The 20,846-nt window shown below is 55.5% G+C and overlaps 1 protein-coding gene across 1 annotated transcript in view; it reads right to left on the minus strand.

The window, feature by feature from the left end:
- Nucleotides 1-24: 24 nt before the first annotated feature.
- The window catches only part of niban2a (niban apoptosis regulator 2a), a 40,107-nt gene continuing 19,285 nt past the window's right edge, over nt 25-20,846 (minus strand). Inside the window, exons 4-14 of the mRNA XM_069183526.1 lie at nt 20,545-20,650; nt 20,003-20,170; nt 13,538-13,653; nt 9,193-9,297; nt 8,571-8,733; nt 7,173-7,360; nt 6,471-6,626; nt 5,515-5,628; nt 5,111-5,218; nt 4,811-4,922; nt 25-4,450 (exon numbers count right to left, since the gene is read on the minus strand). Of these exons, the coding sequence (XP_069039627.1) occupies nt 3,366-4,450; nt 4,811-4,922; nt 5,111-5,218; nt 5,515-5,628; nt 6,471-6,626; nt 7,173-7,360; nt 8,571-8,733; nt 9,193-9,297; nt 13,538-13,653; nt 20,003-20,170; nt 20,545-20,650 (2,421 nt within the window). The 3' untranslated portion in view covers nt 25-3,365. The remainder of the gene's footprint in view (nt 4,451-4,810; nt 4,923-5,110; nt 5,219-5,514; nt 5,629-6,470; nt 6,627-7,172; nt 7,361-8,570; nt 8,734-9,192; nt 9,298-13,537; nt 13,654-20,002; nt 20,171-20,544; nt 20,651-20,846) is intronic.

The raw sequence follows: 20,846 nt of genomic DNA on the forward strand, positions 1-20,846 counted from the left end.
CGGGCGCAACACAGTAGCCTCACATCGTTTTCAACTCGTTTATTATAGGTATATCTGCATGACATTTCATAAAACATTTGGTAGAGAAATCGTGAACAGAACAGACGAAAAAACAAAAAAGGTAAAACACCCCGCAGCCTGGAATGACGCCTTTAGGGCGTAAAGTGAGTGAGCGTGGCGGGACGTCCCGAAATGCACACAAAACAGACAGTTCTGCACCGCAGGAGGCCCCGGGGGTGCCCCCCCAGAGAAGCCGAAGGAAAAGGAGCTTCTCTCCTGTGCCAACACCGGGAAAGGAGGCTCTCGACAGCCCGGAACCTTTTAAAAAGACGTCGCCACCCCCTGGCGCCCCTGCAAGTGCTTTCAGTTTGCAACTGTGTCCGCGTGAGAGGTGGCACCAAGTTCCCAATCCATTAAAACAACAACAACAACAACCAAACAACATATTTCTCTACCGCCTGCGCCTCAGTAGATTTGCATTTCTGAGAAACATTTTTATTACAGGAAAATCGGTCATTACAAGAGCGGTCCTGAATAAATAACAAGTGTTATAGAGTTAAGGAAGCAGAAGCAAATTCTGTGTGTGGGGGGGAAAAAGAACTACTGAATAATATACTCAAGCCTGACCGCTCCACACGTAGTACAGAGCTCCTAACCAGTCCCGTCCTCCGCAGCGGCTGGAGGGCAGCCCCCTCCGGCCAGATTTAGGATGAAGTTATACCGAGAGCGGTCACACCCGTCTGGCAAATCTACAAACTATAAACGGTGTTTACGTAACTGCATATTCTATACCTATGCCAAAAAAAAAAAAAAATAATCTCACCAATCCCAACTCTGTTCCCTTTGCAAGTATATGTGTCTCAATCCAATCCTATTTCTGAAGCCGGGCGGCTCCATCACCCAGCACTGACTTTTTTTTTCACTCCCTCTAGTGTTCACCTGCGGTATCTCGCTTCAGCCGGCTCCCTGTCACACCTCCTCAAACAGTCTCGCGTGTCTCAAGAGCACAGCAGACCAGGCCTCTCTACACGCCGAACCAGGCAATGTACACTCTTCTCACACAAAGCCTTCCAGAGTTTTTTTTTTCCTTCAGCCCCAGCAGAAAATTCAAATGCGCAGTCTCCCTGACAAAGCGAGAAACTATGATATCAGAAATAATGGCGCGGATATCCTTTTCCATCCAAGGCAGCATGCAAATCTGGTAACAGGAATGCGTTTCTCACCCATTGCAGTAAACCGTGCAGCCACTGTGAAGCACAGCTGATTCTTGGCATCTCACCAGAGCTACGCTCAAAGATGGAGGGGGCCCCACCCAGCCCTGGTCTTGGGGAGCCCCACACCTGCTGGTTTTGGTTCCAGCCTTCTCACTTAGTTGAATCCTTCGCCAGTTTTCTCCTCCTCCTCAGAGGTCAGAGATCTTGCAGTAAATCAAAAAGCAAGCCCCAGCTGTTAATATCAAAAATGAGTCTTAAGCGTCCCTTAAGAGTTCAACCAGATCACAAAGAGCCTGATGGGTGTGAAACCCAGCAGGGTCCGGGGTTCCCGGGACCAAGATGGGGGATCCCCCGCTGTAATGCAGTCTGCTGGAACAGGAACAGCATTTCACAGCCCTACCGACGGATGGCGGAGTGCTCTGCTTGACCTGCAGCGGGCGAGAATAACTGGATAAGACTGAAGCAGCAAGCAGCCCAGCCAGCGAGTGTGTCAGCAGCCTCTGACTGGCCACTACAAGGCCCGAGGAGCAGCAGCTGTCACTAGTGCCGGGCTCCACCAGGCTCCGGCAGGGAGAACACGCCGTCCCTGCTGCTCGTGCAAAACGAAGTCCATGAGATCTGGGCTCCCAGGCTGTGCCTCACAAACTCCCACGATCCAAAGCGGAACGGGGAACGAGGCTGCGCCGGAGCATCAGAGGGCTGTCAGTTCCTCTTTCACCCAGCGAGGCGTGGTGTTGGAAAGTCCAGATCCCAGAATCCCACATCTCTATAGTGCCTCTCCCCTCCCTCCCACCTACTGCTCATTTCTCTTCAGCTTCTGGGTCCCCCCTTTCGGAGCAGCAAAATCATTTTTTTCAGGTTTTTTTTTCTTTAGTCTCTGGCTGCAAGGAAAACCTTGAGATCACCCCCCCCCCACAAAAACACACACGTGCACGAAAGCACGCACGCACACGTGCAATACAGCTCCAGCTGCACCGATGAAGAATCAGCATCGCCAGAACGAGACCGTCAGTCAGAACGCACCCAGAACCGCTACAGGGCTCCTCCTGCAGGGATGTGAGCTGCTCGTCTGGGCCGGGCCGGGCCGGGCTGTGGACAGGGGCTGCACGAGCGAAGAGGGCAGAGGGCAGGCTTTCCTGTCTCAGTCCTGGCCTCTTCCTCATGTCCGCCGATGGCTCCCGGCTCCCAGCTCCCACGTTTCAGAACGCCAAACTCAAAAACACGTTTTTCCTCTTTTCCCCCTCTTCTGTCGATCATCCCAGAAGCCCCTTTGGTTTTGTTCCAAGGGAGTGGAAGTAGGGCGGCGCTCTCTCCTCGTCCTGTGTGGGAGGTGATGCAGGGGCACACAACAGTTGAGAGAGGGGACAGCCCCTCCCCCCCCAAAAAAAAAATCACAAGTAGCCCCAAAACAGCGCAGAGTCATGACGGAGCTCTTAATTGCTAAATTAGGTCAATTAACGGTTGTCATCTGCACTGTCTCTCCTCCTCCACCCCACTCCAGCCCAGCAGGGTCGGGGGCTGCTGGCGAGAGCCGAGACCGCTGACGGCTCTGAACCGGGCGGGTTTGCAACAACAAAAATAAACCGGGCCTCGTTCGATGAAAGACGACGGCTCTCCACCCTCCCCTGCAGAACCGGGGCCCCCCTTGCTAAGAGCCTGTAGGGATCCAGCACAGAGACGACAGTTCAAGCGCAGGGGGGCAGGTGTTCAGCAGCACCATCGCGCGGGGCTGGGGGCCGGTCTGGCCCCAGAGGAGCCGCAGGCTGGGGTCCAGATGGAAGAACGCAGCTCCTCGCCGATCTTCGGGCCGAGTCCGAGGCGGACCGTGTCCTGGGCTCAGCTGCTCAGGATTCATTCTGGTTTTAGTGTCGAGGCCGAGGCTGGGGGAGGCAGGGGTAATCGACAACGTGCTCTCTCGGGTCTGATCGAAGTGTCGACATGGGCTGATATATATGACAACTACTCAATCTAAGCAATGGAAGAAGTAAAAAGGAACCAAAAAAAAAATAACAATGAATAATTTTTAAACTTTGCTCTTAATAAAAATTACTTTAAAAATATTTTTTCTCCTTTGCCTAAAACAAAAACAAGTATTTAATTCCCGTTTCTGTGTTTAGATCATTTTTCCTGCTTTATTCTTATTGTAAACATCTAATTTCCAGCCGGCACTATGGACTCTGAGGGACTCTCTTTCCCAGAAACCTCCTCTCCTGTCTCCAAGTCATTGGAAGGATCCACTTCCTTCTCCTCCAAAGTCACTTCAACCTTGGCTGGGTCAGCGATGGTGTCTCCCACCTCCTCTTGGCCTTTGGTGATTGGCTGAACCTGATCCTCCTCTACGTCCTCATTGGCTGGGGACTGGAATCCACTGTCGTCATGGTGATGGTGGGAGGAGTCAGAATCAACGGGCAAGGGTGGCGCCAACTTCACGGGGGAGTTTTTGGTGTGCTCTGCTGCAAGCTCCTCTTTTAATGGTTCCTCTTGTTTGTTACTGGGTAGTCTGGTCTCAGCGGCTTGCTGTGTGGCCTCTGCTGTGGACGGCGTACTCTTTGCGTTTTCCTGTGTCCCCCTCTCGATGTGTGGCTGACTTTCCTGAACTTCCTGTGCATCCCTCCCCGTGTGTGGTTTGCTCTCGGCAGCTTCCTGCGCACCCCTCTCGATGCGTGGTTCACTCTTGACCATTTCCTGTGTCCCCTCCTCTGTGCGTGGTTCACTCTTGGCAGCTTCCTGTGCGCCCCTCTCTGCGGGCACCGCAGCCTTGTCAGCTTCCTGGGAGGTCACATCCGTGACGCTCGCTTCCTGCGGGACTGTGCCGTTGGTGAGGGGCGCGTCCGCAGTGGGGAGGGACACCTGCACTTCGACCTTGGGGGTGATGAGGTCCCTGATTTCGTGGATGCTGTCGGGGGACTTGAGCGACTCCGCATCCCCGCCTGTGCTGGTGTTCTCCGCCTCTCCCTCCTGGTCCTCCGGGATGCCGCCCACGCCCGGCACCTCCAGGCACGACTCGTTGGGCACCACCAGCGTGCCGTCCACCTGGATCATGGACACCACCTGCTTAATGCGCCGCCTCTTCGTAGGCTCGACGCCGCCACCGCCGCCCTCGCCGTCGCCCACGTCGCCCCCCCAGTTGATGGGCGGCCCCTCTCCCAGCAGGAGCAGGTTGGGGTCGCTGTTGGTCAGGACGATGCTGTCGCGGTACAGGTTGTGTCTCCTCTGAACGGCGGCTTCCTTCACCGCTGCAGAGAGAGAGAGAGAGAGAGAGTACAGTTACAGCCGACGACGTCACTGACTTGGGGAGACTGGTGAGGCTCCGATGCCATCACAGGTCTGTCCCTTCAAGGGGTTTTTGACTCTTAACTTCGCTGTGCTTTTTTTATGCAAATGTATTACAGACTGGGTTTCAGTAACCAGTGACTGGAAAAGGCTTCTGTACGGTACAGCAGCCTCCCACAATCTGAACCTGATCAAACCGCTCCAGATGAGAGGAGGCTGTTCCAGACTCCCAGGCCTTTTGTCTCCTGTTCTTGATTTTAAACGCTCTTCTTCCTCATCGCCCCTCTCGTGCCCTGCGGCTGGCCGCGGAGCCGCCAACTCACCCTGCATGATGTCCTTCATGACGGACTGCAGCACCACCTCCTCGAAGACGTTCTCCACCAGGATGAACCGGGAGAAGTCCTCGAAGATCAGCTCCTGGAACTGGGGCAGCTCCTGCAGGGGAGGACAGGGGAGGGGGGGGACTGTGTGTCAGGACACGGGACGAACACCCCAGCAGGGTGGTGGGGGGTGGTAGAGCTGTAGGCTCTTTTTCAAGGTATCAAACTCTTTCCCAAAGCCGGCAAGCTGAAATTGCTTTGGTCTGCAGGTGTTCCCTCTCACTCAGCGTGCATCAGTCCTACCTCCTTGCAGGTCGGGGAGAGCTGCTTCAGCATGTAGGGGATGATGATCTGCAGGAGGGCCTCCCTGAAGAACTTCTTCCGCACGGTGCTGCTGTCGTAGTCGTACTTCTGCAGAGCGGAGGGGAGGGCAGGGCAGGGCAGGGGAGGGGGAGAGTGATGCGATTAGCATGTTAAAAAAAGGCCAAGACCAGCATTCACAATCAATACCTGGAGTTGGAGTGCTCATCACCTCCCTCGGCCAGCCCCACTACGCCTCCCGCCCACTCATGTCACTTCTTTCTCGACCTGCAGCCGGACACGCAACACTGTCCCCCCCCCACCACCACCCCCCAGGACAGCAGCCCCTCTGCACGACCCCCAGCCCTTTGAACTTTGAACTTCACCCCCCCCGGCCCCGCCCTCACCTTGATGACCCGGTCCTGGCAGCGCTGGATGATCTTGCAGAGCTCCTCGCTGCCCTGGCCCTCCAGGCTCTGGTGCAGCAGCTGCTCGAAGGTGTACACCGCGTTGTCCATTTGCTGTGGGCGGAGAGGGGCATGAGCTGGGGGCACCTGTTTCTCGCGGCCTGGGGCAACACGCAAGGTTCCTGCTCATGAAGAAAGCATCTGATCCTCCCTAATTCTGGAATTATTGCACAAATACTGTGTGGGGGGGAAAACAGCTGCACTCCTTCTGCAGCTGCACACTCCAGACAGGGCCTGTTAGAGATGATGGAAGGGCTGATTTTAGTTCCCAACCAGCAAAATGCTGCTGCCTTACCGCTTTTGGCCACAAGAGGGCGGCGGCTCCTTTCCGTCGGCAGTCTGAATACAGAACGCCGAGAGGAGGAAGAGGGAGGTACAGCAGTTCACTCTGCCTTCCCCCCTCATCCCAGCACACACAGGGTCACCGTCTGACCTCCAGGCGAGTCTAGAACAAACCCTGGGCCACCGCCACTACCGGGAGCATCTCAAACACATCATGAACCAGACACCCCCCTCCTCCAGCCCGCTGTCTGTAACCTAACCAGCTCCGAGGATGTAAAATCAATAACATCACTTACTCAAGTCTCCGCGGGGAAGGGAGGCCTCGGGGAATTGTCCCCCTGCCAACTGGAGTCTAGTTTCGCAAACGATTTGGGTAAGTAGGCGCAGCCAGTATGGGCTTGATGGACTGCCTTCCACCAATACGAAGGGGCCTTTGGAATACGGGCTGGAAATAACCTGCTAATGAACTAGGAGGTTGTTAACAAGACTGTGGCCATTTTCAACTGGTGTATTAACCCACTATTAAGCGCCGATATTATTCCTCGCTAGTTACTGGCAACACTAGCTGGGCTGCGCCTGTGCGCCCAGTGGCCAGCAGGTGGGGCTGTGCTGACCTCCCTCATGAGGATCTGCGCCCTCTGCACGAAGACGGAGGGGCTGGACACGCCGAAGCGCTGCTGCAGGCCCTCCAGGTGCAGCTCCTCCACCTTGCTGTAGCAGCCGTTCATCTTCACCGGGTGGTAGGCCAGCATGGAGACCTTGTCCATGTGCTGCATGGGGGGGGGAGAGAGAGAGAGGGAGACCAGGGTGACTTGGGGCAGGGCCGGCCAGGGTTTGAGAACACATACCTGAGCGACAGACCCAGCCCAGGTGACAGAGTGAATCAGGTGGCACCAGGTGAGCCAGGTGACCATCATGACCCCAGGTGACCATTCCCGGCCCAGGCAACCCCAGGTGAGCCAGGTGACCATTCCCGGCCCAGGCAACCCCAGGTGAACCAGGTTTCCTTGCGAGCAAAGTGCTGCTTTTATTCAACAGTGGCCATGGAGCCAGGCTCAGCCCTGCACTGCAGGCTGGGGAAAGAGCCTGACCTCACGAGACCCCGGACACACCCTCCCGATCAAGAAGCAAGGGCACCTGGCCTGCTCTCCAGCTACCAACGTGCCCTATTCCTGTGTGCACTCTGCTGTGGGACCTCTTGAACCAGAGGCACGGCCCTGGGCAGAAGACAGACCTCCTCGTCAGGGAGGGTACCAAACCCTGTCTTTTTCCTGCCCTGTGCGAATGTGGCAGACGCCCCGCCCCTCCCTCCTCACCTCGCCCAGCTTCTCACGGCCGCCCTCGTTGACCACGTTCTTGCTCATGTCCACGAGCTCCCGGAAGAAGACGTCCCGCACCTCGGCGAAGCCGCGGCTGGTGGGCTCCATCAGGGCCTCCAGGATGGAGCTGATGTAGGGCTCGACGTTCCGCTTCAGGAACTGCTCCGCCTTGGGCAGCACCAGCGCTGCCGGGACACAGAGGAGGCCGCGGCCGGCGTGAGACACGCCAGACCCTGCGCCGTTAACCCCGCCCGCGCCACACAGCCGCAGCGACGCAAAACCTGCCCCGTCCAGCTGCGGGTCAAAAGTTGCTCGGGATCTGTACGAGATCCTGCCCTGACCGAGGCTAGGTGAGACCAGGCGACAGACCCGGCCCAGTTGACAGTTACGGTCCAGGTGACCCCAGGAGACAGACCCGGCCCAGATCAGCTGGAGGACCTCCCAACAAAAAAATAGTTCAATGACGGTGTTTTTTGTTTACATTCAGCCTGCAGATCTAAGTACAAACGGATGTTGCTGGATAATGATCGACACCACTTCACCTGCGATCGCTAGCGATCAAGCCATCGCAGCAACAGAGCTACACTTCAAGCCTGCTGCCCTTAAACCGCCATGCGGGCAGCGTGAAACGGGACAGGATGGGGAGGCACTACTATACAGGAAGGGTGGCGGGAGGGGGGGAACAGGCTTCACAGCCAGGCTGTTGAAGCCGATACCCCGGCTTCCTTTGAAAAAACTGGATGAGATCATTAGATCAATTAGGAACCAAGTACCAAACGGGCCAGATCGGCTTGTTTCAGGTCTTTAGATATCATCGTCTAATTAGATGAGATGAGCACTAAAAAAAAGGCTGGCGAGCCCAGATGCAAATGACAGAGGAATAAGTTATTTATTAGAGGCACCAGTTATTTCCTCCGAGGTCATCAGACCAGGCCCTGTCGGGCTCGTCAGGGCGTGGGTGGCCGTGTCTCGGGATGCGGTATCGGCAGCGCCGGAGTCTGCCCAGGGGCAGAATCCCTGGAATCTGGTTCTTCCGCATTTGTCCTGCGAGTGCGCCTATTCATAACGGGTGGGGGTAAAAAAAACAACCTCTAACCATTCCAGCCCTGCAAACCAAACCCTCCCCAAGCAGCAGGCAAGGACATTCCTGACAAGCCCACACCCGTTGCTCGTTTTCCAGCAACGCTCCGAGGTTGGGGAGCGGCCCAGCGGGAAAGGAGTCCGCAGAACGGGGAAAAAATTAAAAAACCTGGGGAGGAAGCTGGTCCCGCAACGGAATATTTCTTTTTCCAACCTGACAGGCACTTTGTTAGAATGAGAGAACTGCGTTGTTAGAATTCCCGCCGTGCCCGTCGGGCAGTAGCAGAAGGGGGACACCAGGGGGCGCCGTCTCACCCCGGATCTTCCCGGTGACGTGCTCCTTGGAGGTGATGATCTGGTCCATGTCCGTGCGGATGGAGGCCTCCAGCGGGGGGCGCCCTGCCTCGCAGCGCTGAACCACAGCCTCGTGCTGAACCCGGGTCTGGCTCAGCACCATCGAGAACACGGCGTCGGAGATCTGCCGGGGGGAGAGGGGCGGGGTCAGCGGGGGTCGCATGGGACACAGTCCGAGAAAAGCAGGACCCCGGGAGTTCAAATAAATTATTATTTGAAATAATTAGCAGATATGCCTGTGGAGAAAGGTTTAACGCATCCAATTGAGCTCTTTTCCAGAGGGGATCCTACTGTGGTTTTCAAGGGGGAGACTCGGGCAAAAAAAACAACCAAAACGGTGCAGATCTCAGCACAACCAAAGTCATGGTGAAGTCTGATGCGTCTCCAGCAACAACACAAAAAGCACCGAAAGCCGAACCCGGTTGACAGCTCACACAAAGGATAACCGGGGCTGAAGGAGGGGTCATTTACAGGAAGATCCCGTGTGAATCTGAAGGATGGACCTCGGGGGGGATCCGAGACCCAGGGAGGACGCTCTCTGAGCCGGCGGCGGCTCCACCCGGGGACCCACGGCCCGACTCACCAGCATCCAGTTCCGCTGCCTCTCCTGCACCTTGCCCTTCAGCCGGGGGCCGATGAGGCCGCGCAGCTCCGGGTGCAGGCTCTCCATCACCAGGTTGGCCAGGATCTGCTCCATCGCGGCAGGGGAGAGACAGAGGGGTTAGCTCAAGCGGACCCGGCCCCGTGACGCGATCTGACACCGGCCCCCACCGGACGGCGGAGCCTCGGGCTCCTCAGACAAAGGGAAAGACCGGAGCCGAACTCCGGGGCGCAGGCACGGCCAGGCACAAGAGGTATTTCACTTATTAGTCTCCGGTGTGGGGGTATTATTAGACACATCTTATCTTCAACGAATTTCCTGACTCCTGTGTACAAATCATTAGTTTTCTCACTGCAAAACGAACCAACAAAACACTGCCCTGCGTCATTTTGGACTCCAGATTAACGCCCGCAATATGTCAAGAGCCGCATCAGGTGGGAAAAAAGCGGGGCTTGGTTCCGAACCAGGTCAAGCGTCCGACGTGTTCGCGCCAGGCCCTGTAGTGTTGACGAGGGCCTTCCGCTTTCCGCGAGGGCGAAGTCCGACGCGTCTCCAGCAACGGCACGAAAAGCACCGCAAGCCGAAACCCGGTTGACAGCTCACACGACGACTGGGGCTGAAGGAGGAGGCGTTTACAGGGGGATCCCGTGTCAATCTGGAGGAGAGATCTCGGAGAGATCCGAGACACTCCCGGCGAGAACCCTTCGCCCCTGGCACTGGCCAGCCTGCAGGCATAGCTGGAGGGCAGCAAATCAGCCAGGATGGGCAGAGACGGGCAGCGCAGCTGTGCCCACATGGACAGGACGGCCTCCCTCACAGTGCTCGCTAGTCCTGGGAGCTGTAGCAAACTCCAGCTCTTCCCCCCCCCTCTTATTTGACTTGTCAGGAGGCCAGCTCATTAACTGCAGTGTTTAAAGAGAGGGATGGGGGCACTGCACAGCAGCAGCACTGCCAACGCCTGTGACACACCCAGGCGCCCCAAGCAACACGCCCGCGCCCCCGCTTCACAGTCTTCGCACAGAGGAAACGGCATCGCCAGGAAGGCCCATGCACGCTACTCTGCGTTTCCCCAAAGCAACGAGCCATCGCCTTCCTGCTCCCTTTATGCACGCAAAAAGGCTGAAGCGTTACCATGGAGCGTCCAAAGAGGAGAGAAAAGGCAAAATAAACTGCAAAATAAATTGCATTAAAAAGCCGAGTCTCACAACGGGGCCCCAGAGGTGGCCCGGGATCTCTGGGCGGAACGTAATGAAGGAGAGTGGGCTTGTTTCAGAGCAGAAGTAAAAAAAAAACCCCAACAAACTATCCTGTGTGGATCTGAGTTTCGGGAGGGTAATTAAAAGGCGCTGGCTATCTAACAAGTTAGGTTGTATAGCGCCTTTTCCGCGTAACCATGTAGAACAGCTAAAAATAAACAAAGGCAAGTACAGTATAAAAATAAAGACAACACAAAAGGGCTTTTTAAAGATCATGCAGCCGAAGCCAGGGAATTAAAACCGTCGGCAGTCGAGATATAAAAAGCTCAACTCCCACGAGTTGTGCCGAGCCGGAATGTTTTGTCCTGCAGGGAGTTCCGTTAAATAAAGTGCTGGGCTACTCCTGACTGGAGACGACGCCCGGAGATGTGTCTCTGTGGGAACTGAGGGAGGCGGACAGGCCCAATTCCCAGCAGCGCTTCACTAATGTGGCACCAGCAGGACAGGAGCCAGCCAGCCAGCTCTTCAAAGAGCAGGTCACAGGTCGAGTAGGCGTTTATTCACTGAGCCCTGTGTGGAGCTGTAAAGACACAGCTGGTCTTCACAATCCTCCATTAAGATGCAGTTTCTGTGTTCTCAACAATTCTTGTTCAGGGTTAAAACAAATGTTAAAAGCAGGTATACGTCCGGTGTTCTGCACCTTCAAAATACATTTCCACGTTTAAACCCAAGTTGCGTGCCAATACTTTCCTTTCATTGAAAGGTAAATGTAGAAAAACGGGCATTGTGAAAGTCTGGTTTGGGATATTGCTCAGCAAGATTCAGTGATAAAGACGATTTCAAAATACAGAGTTTTTACTCTTCCCTGGGGGAGGGGCGATTTGTCTGCTGACTGCAGAGAACACCAAGCAAACTTGAAGGTCTTATCATCCACTCCTGTCTGTAACCAGGCAGGCAGTTCTGGGTGTGGCACCCTCCACTTCACCACAGATGCCCCCCCAGTCAGCAACAAATTATCACCACTGACCTCTGACCTAACTAACCCCCCCCACCACGACATCTCCTTCCCCCATTCTTAGTCATCAACATCCCGTACAGCTCAGAAACCATCATGAGGTCAGAGCTGCAGGGTCTGACCACTGAGTCAGGAGCTTTTTTGGGGAGGATGAGCTCATCTGCAGAGGGGGGGGGTGAGAATCTTCCCAACGCCCAGAAGCAGAAGAGAGCAGCCGCGGTCTGTGGGGCTGAACCACTCGTCCAACTCGTCGGGCCCTCTTCAGGATCAGTCAAGCACACAGAGGACTGCTCCTTCTTGCAGTCCGCAGGCAGAGGAATTGCTGCATCAACTGGCTAGGCCCTGCCGAGGTCTGAGCACAGCTTCCTTCACATCTCCACTTGGTGCCTTCAGGGCCTTGAGCTAGGAGTCCTCCATCTTCGTCCTGGAGGCTCACGATCCAATGTGTCCCCGAATCGGTAGCGGCCTAAACATCTGGATTCAGGATTGTGTTCTACATTTTATCCCAGCACAAAAATGGAATCATCAAACTCTCGGATCAGCTCCGCTTTCCAGCTGAAGCCCGGAAGGGATTTCAGGTGCTGCTCGTACTCCTGGTCTGGACAGGCCTGATTTAAAGAGACCCGCTGGACCGTGGCCCTACAGAACCGGACCGCGGACAGCCACGCCCAGCACTGTGAAGGGAACCTCACAGAGAATTCAAGGTACCTCCACAGTCTTGTGCACCGACCCACAGGAACAGCAGGGAAGTGGACGGAGCCTCTCTAAGGACTTGGCTTATCAGAGCGACGCGTCACAAATTGAAATGAAGTGACGTAAGAATACCAGGCCCTCAAATTCCAGCCATACCTGTCCCTGTGCCGCAGACTGACAGGCCCTCTCACACACACGCAGACAGCACATCTCCCAGAGTTCCTGCACACCGCAGCTCAGACACCAGACCCAGCCAGTGTAAGTGTCCTGACGTGGGGGCCAGCAGCCAGTTCAACTGCCTCCATCACAGCTGGAGGGAAAAACCAATTTCCCGTGTCCCTCCTGACCCCCAGGAAGTCACGCTGTCAGCCTGCTTCACACTAAAGAGTGGGAAAGCTACAGACTTCCCTACTGGCTTTGCATCTCCGGATTTAATGGACATTCTGAAAGATTTGTGATATTTATTTTCCGTTCTGTGATTACAAAGAGCAGGTACAGGACACGTCACACATCCAGCTCAGAAACGCAGAACGCTGGGATACCGTTCACACTGAACGCTCACCCGCTGGGAGCTGCCTGTTGATCCCAGAATCTGACCCAGGCCAGTTTGTTCTTCACTGTTGAACCTAGGACTTGCACAGTCAGTTTACAAGAGCCGACTGAAGACGGAATGTTCCTGCGGCTGAATCTTTTGCTACCCCTCCTTTTAACGACAGCAATTAGGAAATCAGTCAAGGAGAGCAGAGCGATTTCTGTTGGACAGGGTCGTCTGCATGACCGGGAGGACGGCGATGTGATCCGTCACCTCGCGTTCCTGGAAAGCGATCTTGCACTTAAAAAAAAAAACGAAAATCCAAGCACCATCATCTCCGGGGCTTGTCCTCCACAGACCCCTTATCAGATAATCCAGGGAACACCGACAAATCGCATTCCTTTCAGAACCGCAGCGCGACCCGTCTCGGATTACCGAGGAAGGCGAGACAGAAGCTTCAGCCGGTAAAACCGGACCCTGAATTTGAAACCAAAACCACCCAGTCGCACCCGCCAGCAGACGGGACGCTCCCCACCCTGGGAACAGCAGACCTGAATGGGGCTTTGTCGCACCTGACAGCTCCGATTAGCCAGGAGAGCGTTTTGCATGAAAGCAGCCCTAGAGCAACTCGCTCACAGCCTGCTCTTTCCCCCCAGCGCTGCCTGCGGACACCACCCCCACCCTGACACCCCACCGAACGATCAAAACGGGCAATTAGCGCTCGTGTCACTCTTACCTGGGAGACTTTTACTCGATTTTCCTTGGAGGGCATTTTTGTTTTGCGGAAAAACTGGAAAGACGACCCCCCCAACTCCACCCCAATCACAGGACAGAGGCGGAGAAAGTGCCCGCAGTCTGGGCATGCCTATCCCCGTGCCCGGGCCCTCTCACCTGCGGCGGGTCTCCGCACATCATGTCCCAGGTGCCGAACTGGCCCTTGCTCTGGCGGTACAGGCGCACGGCGTCGGTGAAGGCGGGGATCTGCACCTTGCTCTCCTCCGGGAGACCTGCAGGGGGAGCCAAGAGCCAGGCGTTAGAGAGGGGATCGCGGGCACACGCAGGCCGCGCACGAGCAGCAGCTCCACGCGAGGAGTGGTGGAGGCAGACGGCGGGCACCACGGGCCCAGACGGGACCACAGACCGGGTCCAGATCAGGGCCGAGACGCCACAAAGCAGATACAGGTTGGCGATTTTGTTTCGGTTCAGTGCGGACGCCTGGCTTTTTCCCCACAAGGCAATCAAGCAGTAATTTTCTTTTTTTTTTTTTTTTTAAGTCTGCAACATGCTTTAGTCAGATTTGTCCATAACCTTTCGCATCAAAAATGGAGATCATTTAATCCTCAAATCCAGCTTTGAGGCTGCAAATGAAAATGGATTGACGTGCCATGTCCACCCTGGCCAGAAACGAAACGTGCCGGCTACGCAGGGGAATGCTGGGAAGTCAACCAACAAAGACGTCCCTTAACCGGCAGGTCTGTGGCTCGTGTACGTCAGACGGACTGTTCCGGAGGGCCCAGACAGATACAGAGGAGAGGGATGGGCAGCCACAACCTGTCGCCCACAGAGGCCTCTGCCGGCACACGAGGTTAGAGACGCCGTTAGACATCGAAAACCGTTTTCCTGCCCATGACCGCCGACGCCTCTCCCGCACCGGGCCGCTGTCATTGTGAAACAGGAAGCGGTCTCTCACCCGTGGAACACCCATGGTCGCCATGGGTGTAACCCCAGGCAACAGTAACCAAGGACCCCCCCCACAGCACCGTTGAGGGAAAAAGAAAAAACGTGGTTTGGGGAAGCGAGAGTTTGCGTGTGGCTTATTTAGGCGTTGCGACAGCTGCCCCCCCCGAGGGATCTCCTAAAATTAGCCGCGCGATTTCATGCACGCCGTCGCGCTCGGCGAGATGAAAGGGCCGTCCCTGGACTGCTCCGCGCCGGGCCCCAGGAGGAGGTCAGGGGAGGCGGCCGGGCACAGTGGGTCACTGGGTGGCAGGAAGCTGGATCTGAGCGGCCCGAGACCCAGTGTGGCCAACATCTCGAACCACATCCAGAACGGCAGTGGAGAGACGACTGCTGACTGGTGGCACAGAGCTGCCAGCCCATGGGCTGCCAACCTGTCTCCTTAGCGCCTCCGCCACACCCCCACCACGCCCTGCCACACCGAAGGCACCAGCCCCACGCTGGGACAGGGGCAGGAAGCGCCAACATCAGCCCTACAGGAGGAAAACGAACTCCGGGGGGGAATCTGTACTCCGGCTGCTCAGGGGCTTAATCAGTTTCTGGGACTTCAGAGCTGCAGGTTCCTGAATGGGTAACGCACGTGTCACCAGCAGAAGAGAAGGCAAGTGGCACAGGAGTTGGGGTGTTAAGGTCACCTGGCCGCCCCCCCCCCCCCTCAAGGAAACACGGGGCCAGGCAGGGGGAGGGGCGCCCCTGCTGGTCAGTCTGCTCACGCAGGTTAGTAGCGAGTTCCCCCACACGTGTTGTCACAAGTAAGGGAACCCTGCCGTCGTTCATTAATCTCCAGAAACAGAACTGTTTCAATCAGGAAATCAATGTGGGTGAGGTCTTCAATCACCGCTGTTGCACCACCGCTGAAACCACCAGATCCGGGGAGGGACTTGAGTGAGATCACAACAGCAGGCATCTTAGCGACTCGCAGGGCAAAAAAAAACGAGACAGGAAGTTGCCCAGTGGGGTTATGGGAAGTGTAGTTCACCTAGGTAGCACAACGTTTCTGCGTCACATATACAAACGCCACACAGCTTTCTGCATTGGACTCTATATTAACCTGCGCACCCAGTCAGATTGGGCATAAGTGTGGCAGGATTACACAGGTTTTTTTGACTCCATGTTGAAAACTGAACAGCAGGCAACATAACATGAGATATCCAGCCCCTGACACAGGCTCAGGCTCAATAGACAGCAGTTGGCAAAACCCAGGAACGTTCATAGAGCAACACAGATGAGTGCCAGATTGGCATCCTTACAGACTGCTTACAGGGAAAGGATGTGGGGGGATGATGAGGCACTGAACTGCATTAAGACGGACCCCGACAAACCAGTTTCCCTCGAGTCAGAGTAACGACAGGAAGCCCAGAGCCTCTTTCCCTCACTATATGCTTTAAAAAAAAAAAAAAACAGCGTTTATCTTGGCTTTCCCCATGAGAACATATTTTTGGTTCATGTCAGCTAAACCCAAAAAAAAAAAACATCTGGACGCCTGGAATAATGACCCCTCTATGAAAACAATAAAAAAAAAAAACAGAGAGGCTTGTTTCTCTCCCTCCTGGAATGCCGGGATTTTGCATTTCATTTTCCTCCTGGGAACCCGGGGGGCATTGTGTTCCCTCCAGGAGCGGCTCCTCACACGAGCTCACACAGAGCCGGGCTTTCCCAGACGGCGCCCGTGCGTGGGAACTCGGGAACTTCGCGCTCCGCTGTGGCCCGAAAAAGCCCCGATCCGGCTCCGCGGAACGCCGGGGTCTCGGGAACGCGGGCCCGGGAACGCGCACGTCAGGCGAGCCCGACAGTCGGACTGGAGGGCCGCCTCCCGCGTCAGTCGGACACCCCCACCCTTCTACACTTCCGTAACTGCCCCCTCTATGGCGGCCTTGGAGCCCAGAATGCATTGAAGCACCGTCCTGACCACTTTCTAAAAAATCGCCACGTCAGACTGCCGATCCTGGCCGACCTTCTTTGGAATCAACTCATCCAGAACCTCACGGGTTCCAAAACGGTGGACCCCACACAGCTGCTGCTGCTCAGCGTGGCTGGGGAGGCGCAGAATGTCAGAATTCACAGGAGCTGGGAAAAACACCTCACCGCTGGCCAACGGAAGGACTTTGTTAGCTGAAGCCACAAAGAGCTCCGGAGGCGCACGGGAGGAGTTTAAAGCCTGGTTATCGAAGGTCGTCGCATCCGTCTGCGATGACTTCTCCTCCGACAGCTTCGGCGAGATCAAATCAAGTCATCCTGCCTAAACAAGCAGGCCGGTTTCTAAGAGCAACGTGCATATCAAACCACCAGAAACAACCATGCTACTGCTGCAAAGTGCAAAATAAGATCCTCATAATGCCCATTGACGGAAGATTCAGTAAAGCCCTCAACGTTTCGGGGGGCTTTGCAGTTAATTAACTGGTGGCTCAGTGCTCCAGGCACTGTAGTGTGAGAGGCAGGCTCCCGCAGGGAAGACTGACCCTGTTCTGGGACTCCTCTCTCTCTCTCTGTGTGTGCGTGCGTGTTTGTGTAACTGCCCCTCCTGATCAGACCCCGACAGAGATGACCTGACCAGGAAAATGAATTGCTGCCACATTCCAGACATTATTGAGCTGGTAGTCTAAACAGACTCCCCCCACCACTGCACTGTAAAGACTCCCTCCCCAGTAGATGCTGTCAGCTACCCCCCCCGCCCAGCCCCGTCAGCTCCACAAAGAATGCAGGGAGTTTCATCCCGTTCTGTGCACACTCTTGTCCAGGGCTGCCAAGGAGCTCTGCATGCTCAGTCTAGCCTGTGTGGAGCTCTGAACTCCACCCAGAAGACCCCTGTAGCCACAGAGCGCTGGGACACAGCCAGTCTCTGCTTAAAGCAAAGAAAACCAAGAGCCCAGCTCTGCTGCAGCACACATTCTCCTACCCAGCTTCTTTTCTTTCACTTCCCCGGTGCTAACGGAGGTCACTGACTGCAGCGGAGTTATGCCGGTCAGGGGGCCCCGGAAATCCCGCTCCCCAAGGACAGGTGACTACTTCATGTAGCCACTATCCCAAGCTGTGTGTCTTAGGACTCCCGCTGGCGGGAAACTAGCGCACCTGCAGTGAACATGCAAACCCCGCGCAGACAGACGCCTGGGCCCAGAACCGAGCCGGAAGCTGGGAAGCACAAGAGCGGTCTGCCGTCCCAGCCCAGTCGTGTCAGAAATCCGCTTCGCACTCCTCTTCAGCACTATCAGTCACACAAGCGTGCATGAAACCACCCAGGACTGCGTGCGCTGCCAGCTAGCAGGCTTAATTGAATTTGTCATGATGGGGAACGGGATGCCTGGCTAATTCCTTCTTGGGTGATATTTCACTTCCCCCCTCCAACTTCATTCTGTTATTAAAACCAACCACTTTCACCACGGGCACCAAGCAGGGTTCCATACAGGCAAACACAGACGCCCGGTCCTCCAAACTGCTCCACCCTCATCACCCCAGGCCTAGCCAATAGGAAAGGAGACGACAGCTGCAGGGGGAGACAGGGAGGGGCCTCGGATCGGGACACGCCCACATCAAGCATCTCCTGCAGACGCTGCAGCTCCTGTCTCGGCAGCATCACGCGCAGCCCCCGCCGCCATGGCAACAGGACAAACAGCCCGACGGGGAACGTCAACAAAGGACCCGAATCAGTCAGGGTCTGTCCGAGGAAGCACGCCTATGCATCGTCAAAGGAGAAAACCGCCTCGGGGCGGAAGCTGGCGCTGCTGTGGGCATTTGCACACATGGTTTCCGACTTGTGCAGCTACCCAAACACTACCAAAAGTTTACGCTGAAGAAGACTGAGGAGGAAAAAAAAACAATTAAAGGAAAAGATTTAAGAAACTTTCTCCAGTTCTGGTGACCTCGATCTCCTGACTGGAAACAAAACGCACTTACCAAAGCCATCACCAGGTGGCACTGTGTGCTGTATGGAAAAATAGCCCTGAAAAATCACCTGAGCCTCCATAACATACATATATCAATGGCTCTGCAGGAGCCCTCATCCAAGCAAGAACTAATAAGCATGAAGTAAGAGCAAGACATTTAGGGGGTTCAGACTGCCCAGCTATGGTTTAAAACATCAGCTTCTTGAGGCACTTTGAAACACGATACCAAGTTACATGCACAGGCCTTTGAAATGGAAACTGCCACATAGCTGAGGGAAAAATATCGGACTGTAAATGTCACCTTTACTGTGTCGCAATAACACTCCGTACAGAGCAGCGCTCAGTATTTACATACCGTGTCACTATAGCAACCCAGCCAAACTCACAAACCGCAAACCTAGCATTTAATCTTGAGACAATATCGTGCCTGAAGCTCTGTCTCCCCATGCAATAACACAAACATCTCCAAACGGCAGTTTGATTAATGCACTTGGCAATTTTCAAGTTAAAAAAAAAAGCAAACGACCTTCCCCATTCCCAGCAAATCTACTCCCACTGAAGACGCGCTCAACCCCCTGTGTAATTACACTTCCTGTGGTGCGACCTCTATATTCTTCCCCGTAAGAATCTAAACACACAAAAAAACAAATGGTGGGGGCAGGGGGGGCACACCTCTCGGCCAGCCGGCCTGAGATCGGCCGCCGCGTGACGCGGCCCGGCTCTGGTGACCTCTGACCCCGCTCGGGCCCCGCCCGCGGGGATACAGATGTAGATGTGCGCCGGCCGCACATGCTCAGAGATGAAAGGACAGGGGAGCTTGTCTAGCTCTGAAAATCATTAACCGCGGGCAGGGCCCCCCACAGTGGGAGGGGTCCCGGGCCTCCTGTGCCTGTTTCTCTTCAGCTCAAGGGAGCCAGAGGGCCGCGGGAGGAGGGCAGGGACACTCGCTTCCCAGATTTCCCACTCCGCTGGCAACTCTGCTCTAGGCAGGAGAAGAGGGAATTCCACCCCCCGGAGAGACAAACTTATTAATATGTGGAAAAGCCGGTCGCTGCGATGGAGTTCCGGACGGAGTGTCTTGTGCCCGGCCCCGACTCCCGCTGCTGCGCCAGGCTGTCACACGAGCGCCGGACAAACGGGAATTTAGCGCGCCCGCGGGTGCCGCCATGCTCTGTAATACCTTCCCCACAGCTTCCCAGCTGAACATTTAAAAGGCTCCTGAACATTTTTTCTCCCAGGTTAAGGTGCTGTGGAGCTACACGAACACATCACCACTGTGAGCCTTCTGCTTGCTCACAGAAGTCAGAAGTGTGCACTGCTCCGGTGTGTGTGTCATGCACTGGCAGTGTGTGTGTGTCCTGCACTGGCACCTTGATTCATTAAAGGAATCACACTTAATAACAAGCAATAAGGGAGGTTTCTTAATCCATATCCTTGAAAGTGGTACCTCTGTGTAGTTCATTGTAAGCATACTGAACAATGCAGATGTTTCAGATGTTCTAGTGCTCTTCCCTGTGGTTCAAGGTGGTTACAACAAGCTCCGTTATGACGTAATTGTGAAATGGCACCAGTGATACGATAACTCTGCAGCTGCCTTGCCTGGGCCAACTTGGTGTCAGTCTGGATTGGTTGAGCAGTTCTATTCAATGGATGCACCTGTAATAGGCATTGAGAGTGCTCGTGCGAGCAGGTGTGTACTGCACGCGTGTACGCGTGTGCACCTGCACTTGTGCCTCACCGTTGTTGGTGTGCCTGACGCAGTCCTGGAAGACCGCGAGCCACTTCTGGTGCTCCTTCTCCGACGTCACGCAGAAGTAGTGGTGGCGCGCGTACGGGTGCCAGAGGATGATGGGAAACTGGGTGGCGCACTTCGAAAACATGGAGCTGCCCGCCTTCGCCTTCAGACCTGACGAGAGAGGGAAAGGGCGACGCACACCCTCGTCAGCCACGGGCCGCACTGCACACTGCCCCCACACAAGCGCCACAATGGAGCTCCTATTCCACACCGATCCAGAGCAGGTCTTGCGTGCAGCCGGCTCCTTAATTATCATCGCCCAATTAACAACACCATTAACATGCCGGCAGTGCCAAATCCTGGCAGCTGGGATGCTCCCGGTGGCGCAGTGGGAGACAGTCCTGGGAACTAAGGAACGAAAAGGACCGGACAAACAAGACGTGCAGGAAGAGGGATGAAAGAGTGGGAAGGAAGGTGTAGGAGGAAGAAAAACAACCCTGCCAACTCTCCCCGTCGCCTGCCCGCCTCCCCCTCTCCTGACTCACCTGGCAGGCTGCTGTTCATCAGCTCGCCGTACTCCTCCACTGAGGTCAGCACTTTGTAGCCAGCGCAGTTGATGGTCCCCTTGGGGTGCAGTCCTCTGTCATAGGCCTGGGGCAGGGGGGCGAGAGAGAGGGGGGGCACAGTGAGCACGCGGAAGGCCAGTTGTGTCGCACATTCAGAGGGAAGTCTGAGCGCTGTAGCACAGACACGGCTACAGGTTCGAGTCCACTGCCGGGGTTATTAACCGATTTCCTGTGTCACCAGGGCTGAGGGTTGTGGTGAGACTTGGGTCATCTAGAGTGCT

This window comes from Lepisosteus oculatus, chromosome 24 (genome assembly GCF_040954835.1).
Source record: "Lepisosteus oculatus isolate fLepOcu1 chromosome 24, fLepOcu1.hap2, whole genome shotgun sequence".
NCBI lineage: Eukaryota > Metazoa > Chordata > Actinopteri > Semionotiformes > Lepisosteidae > Lepisosteus > Lepisosteus oculatus.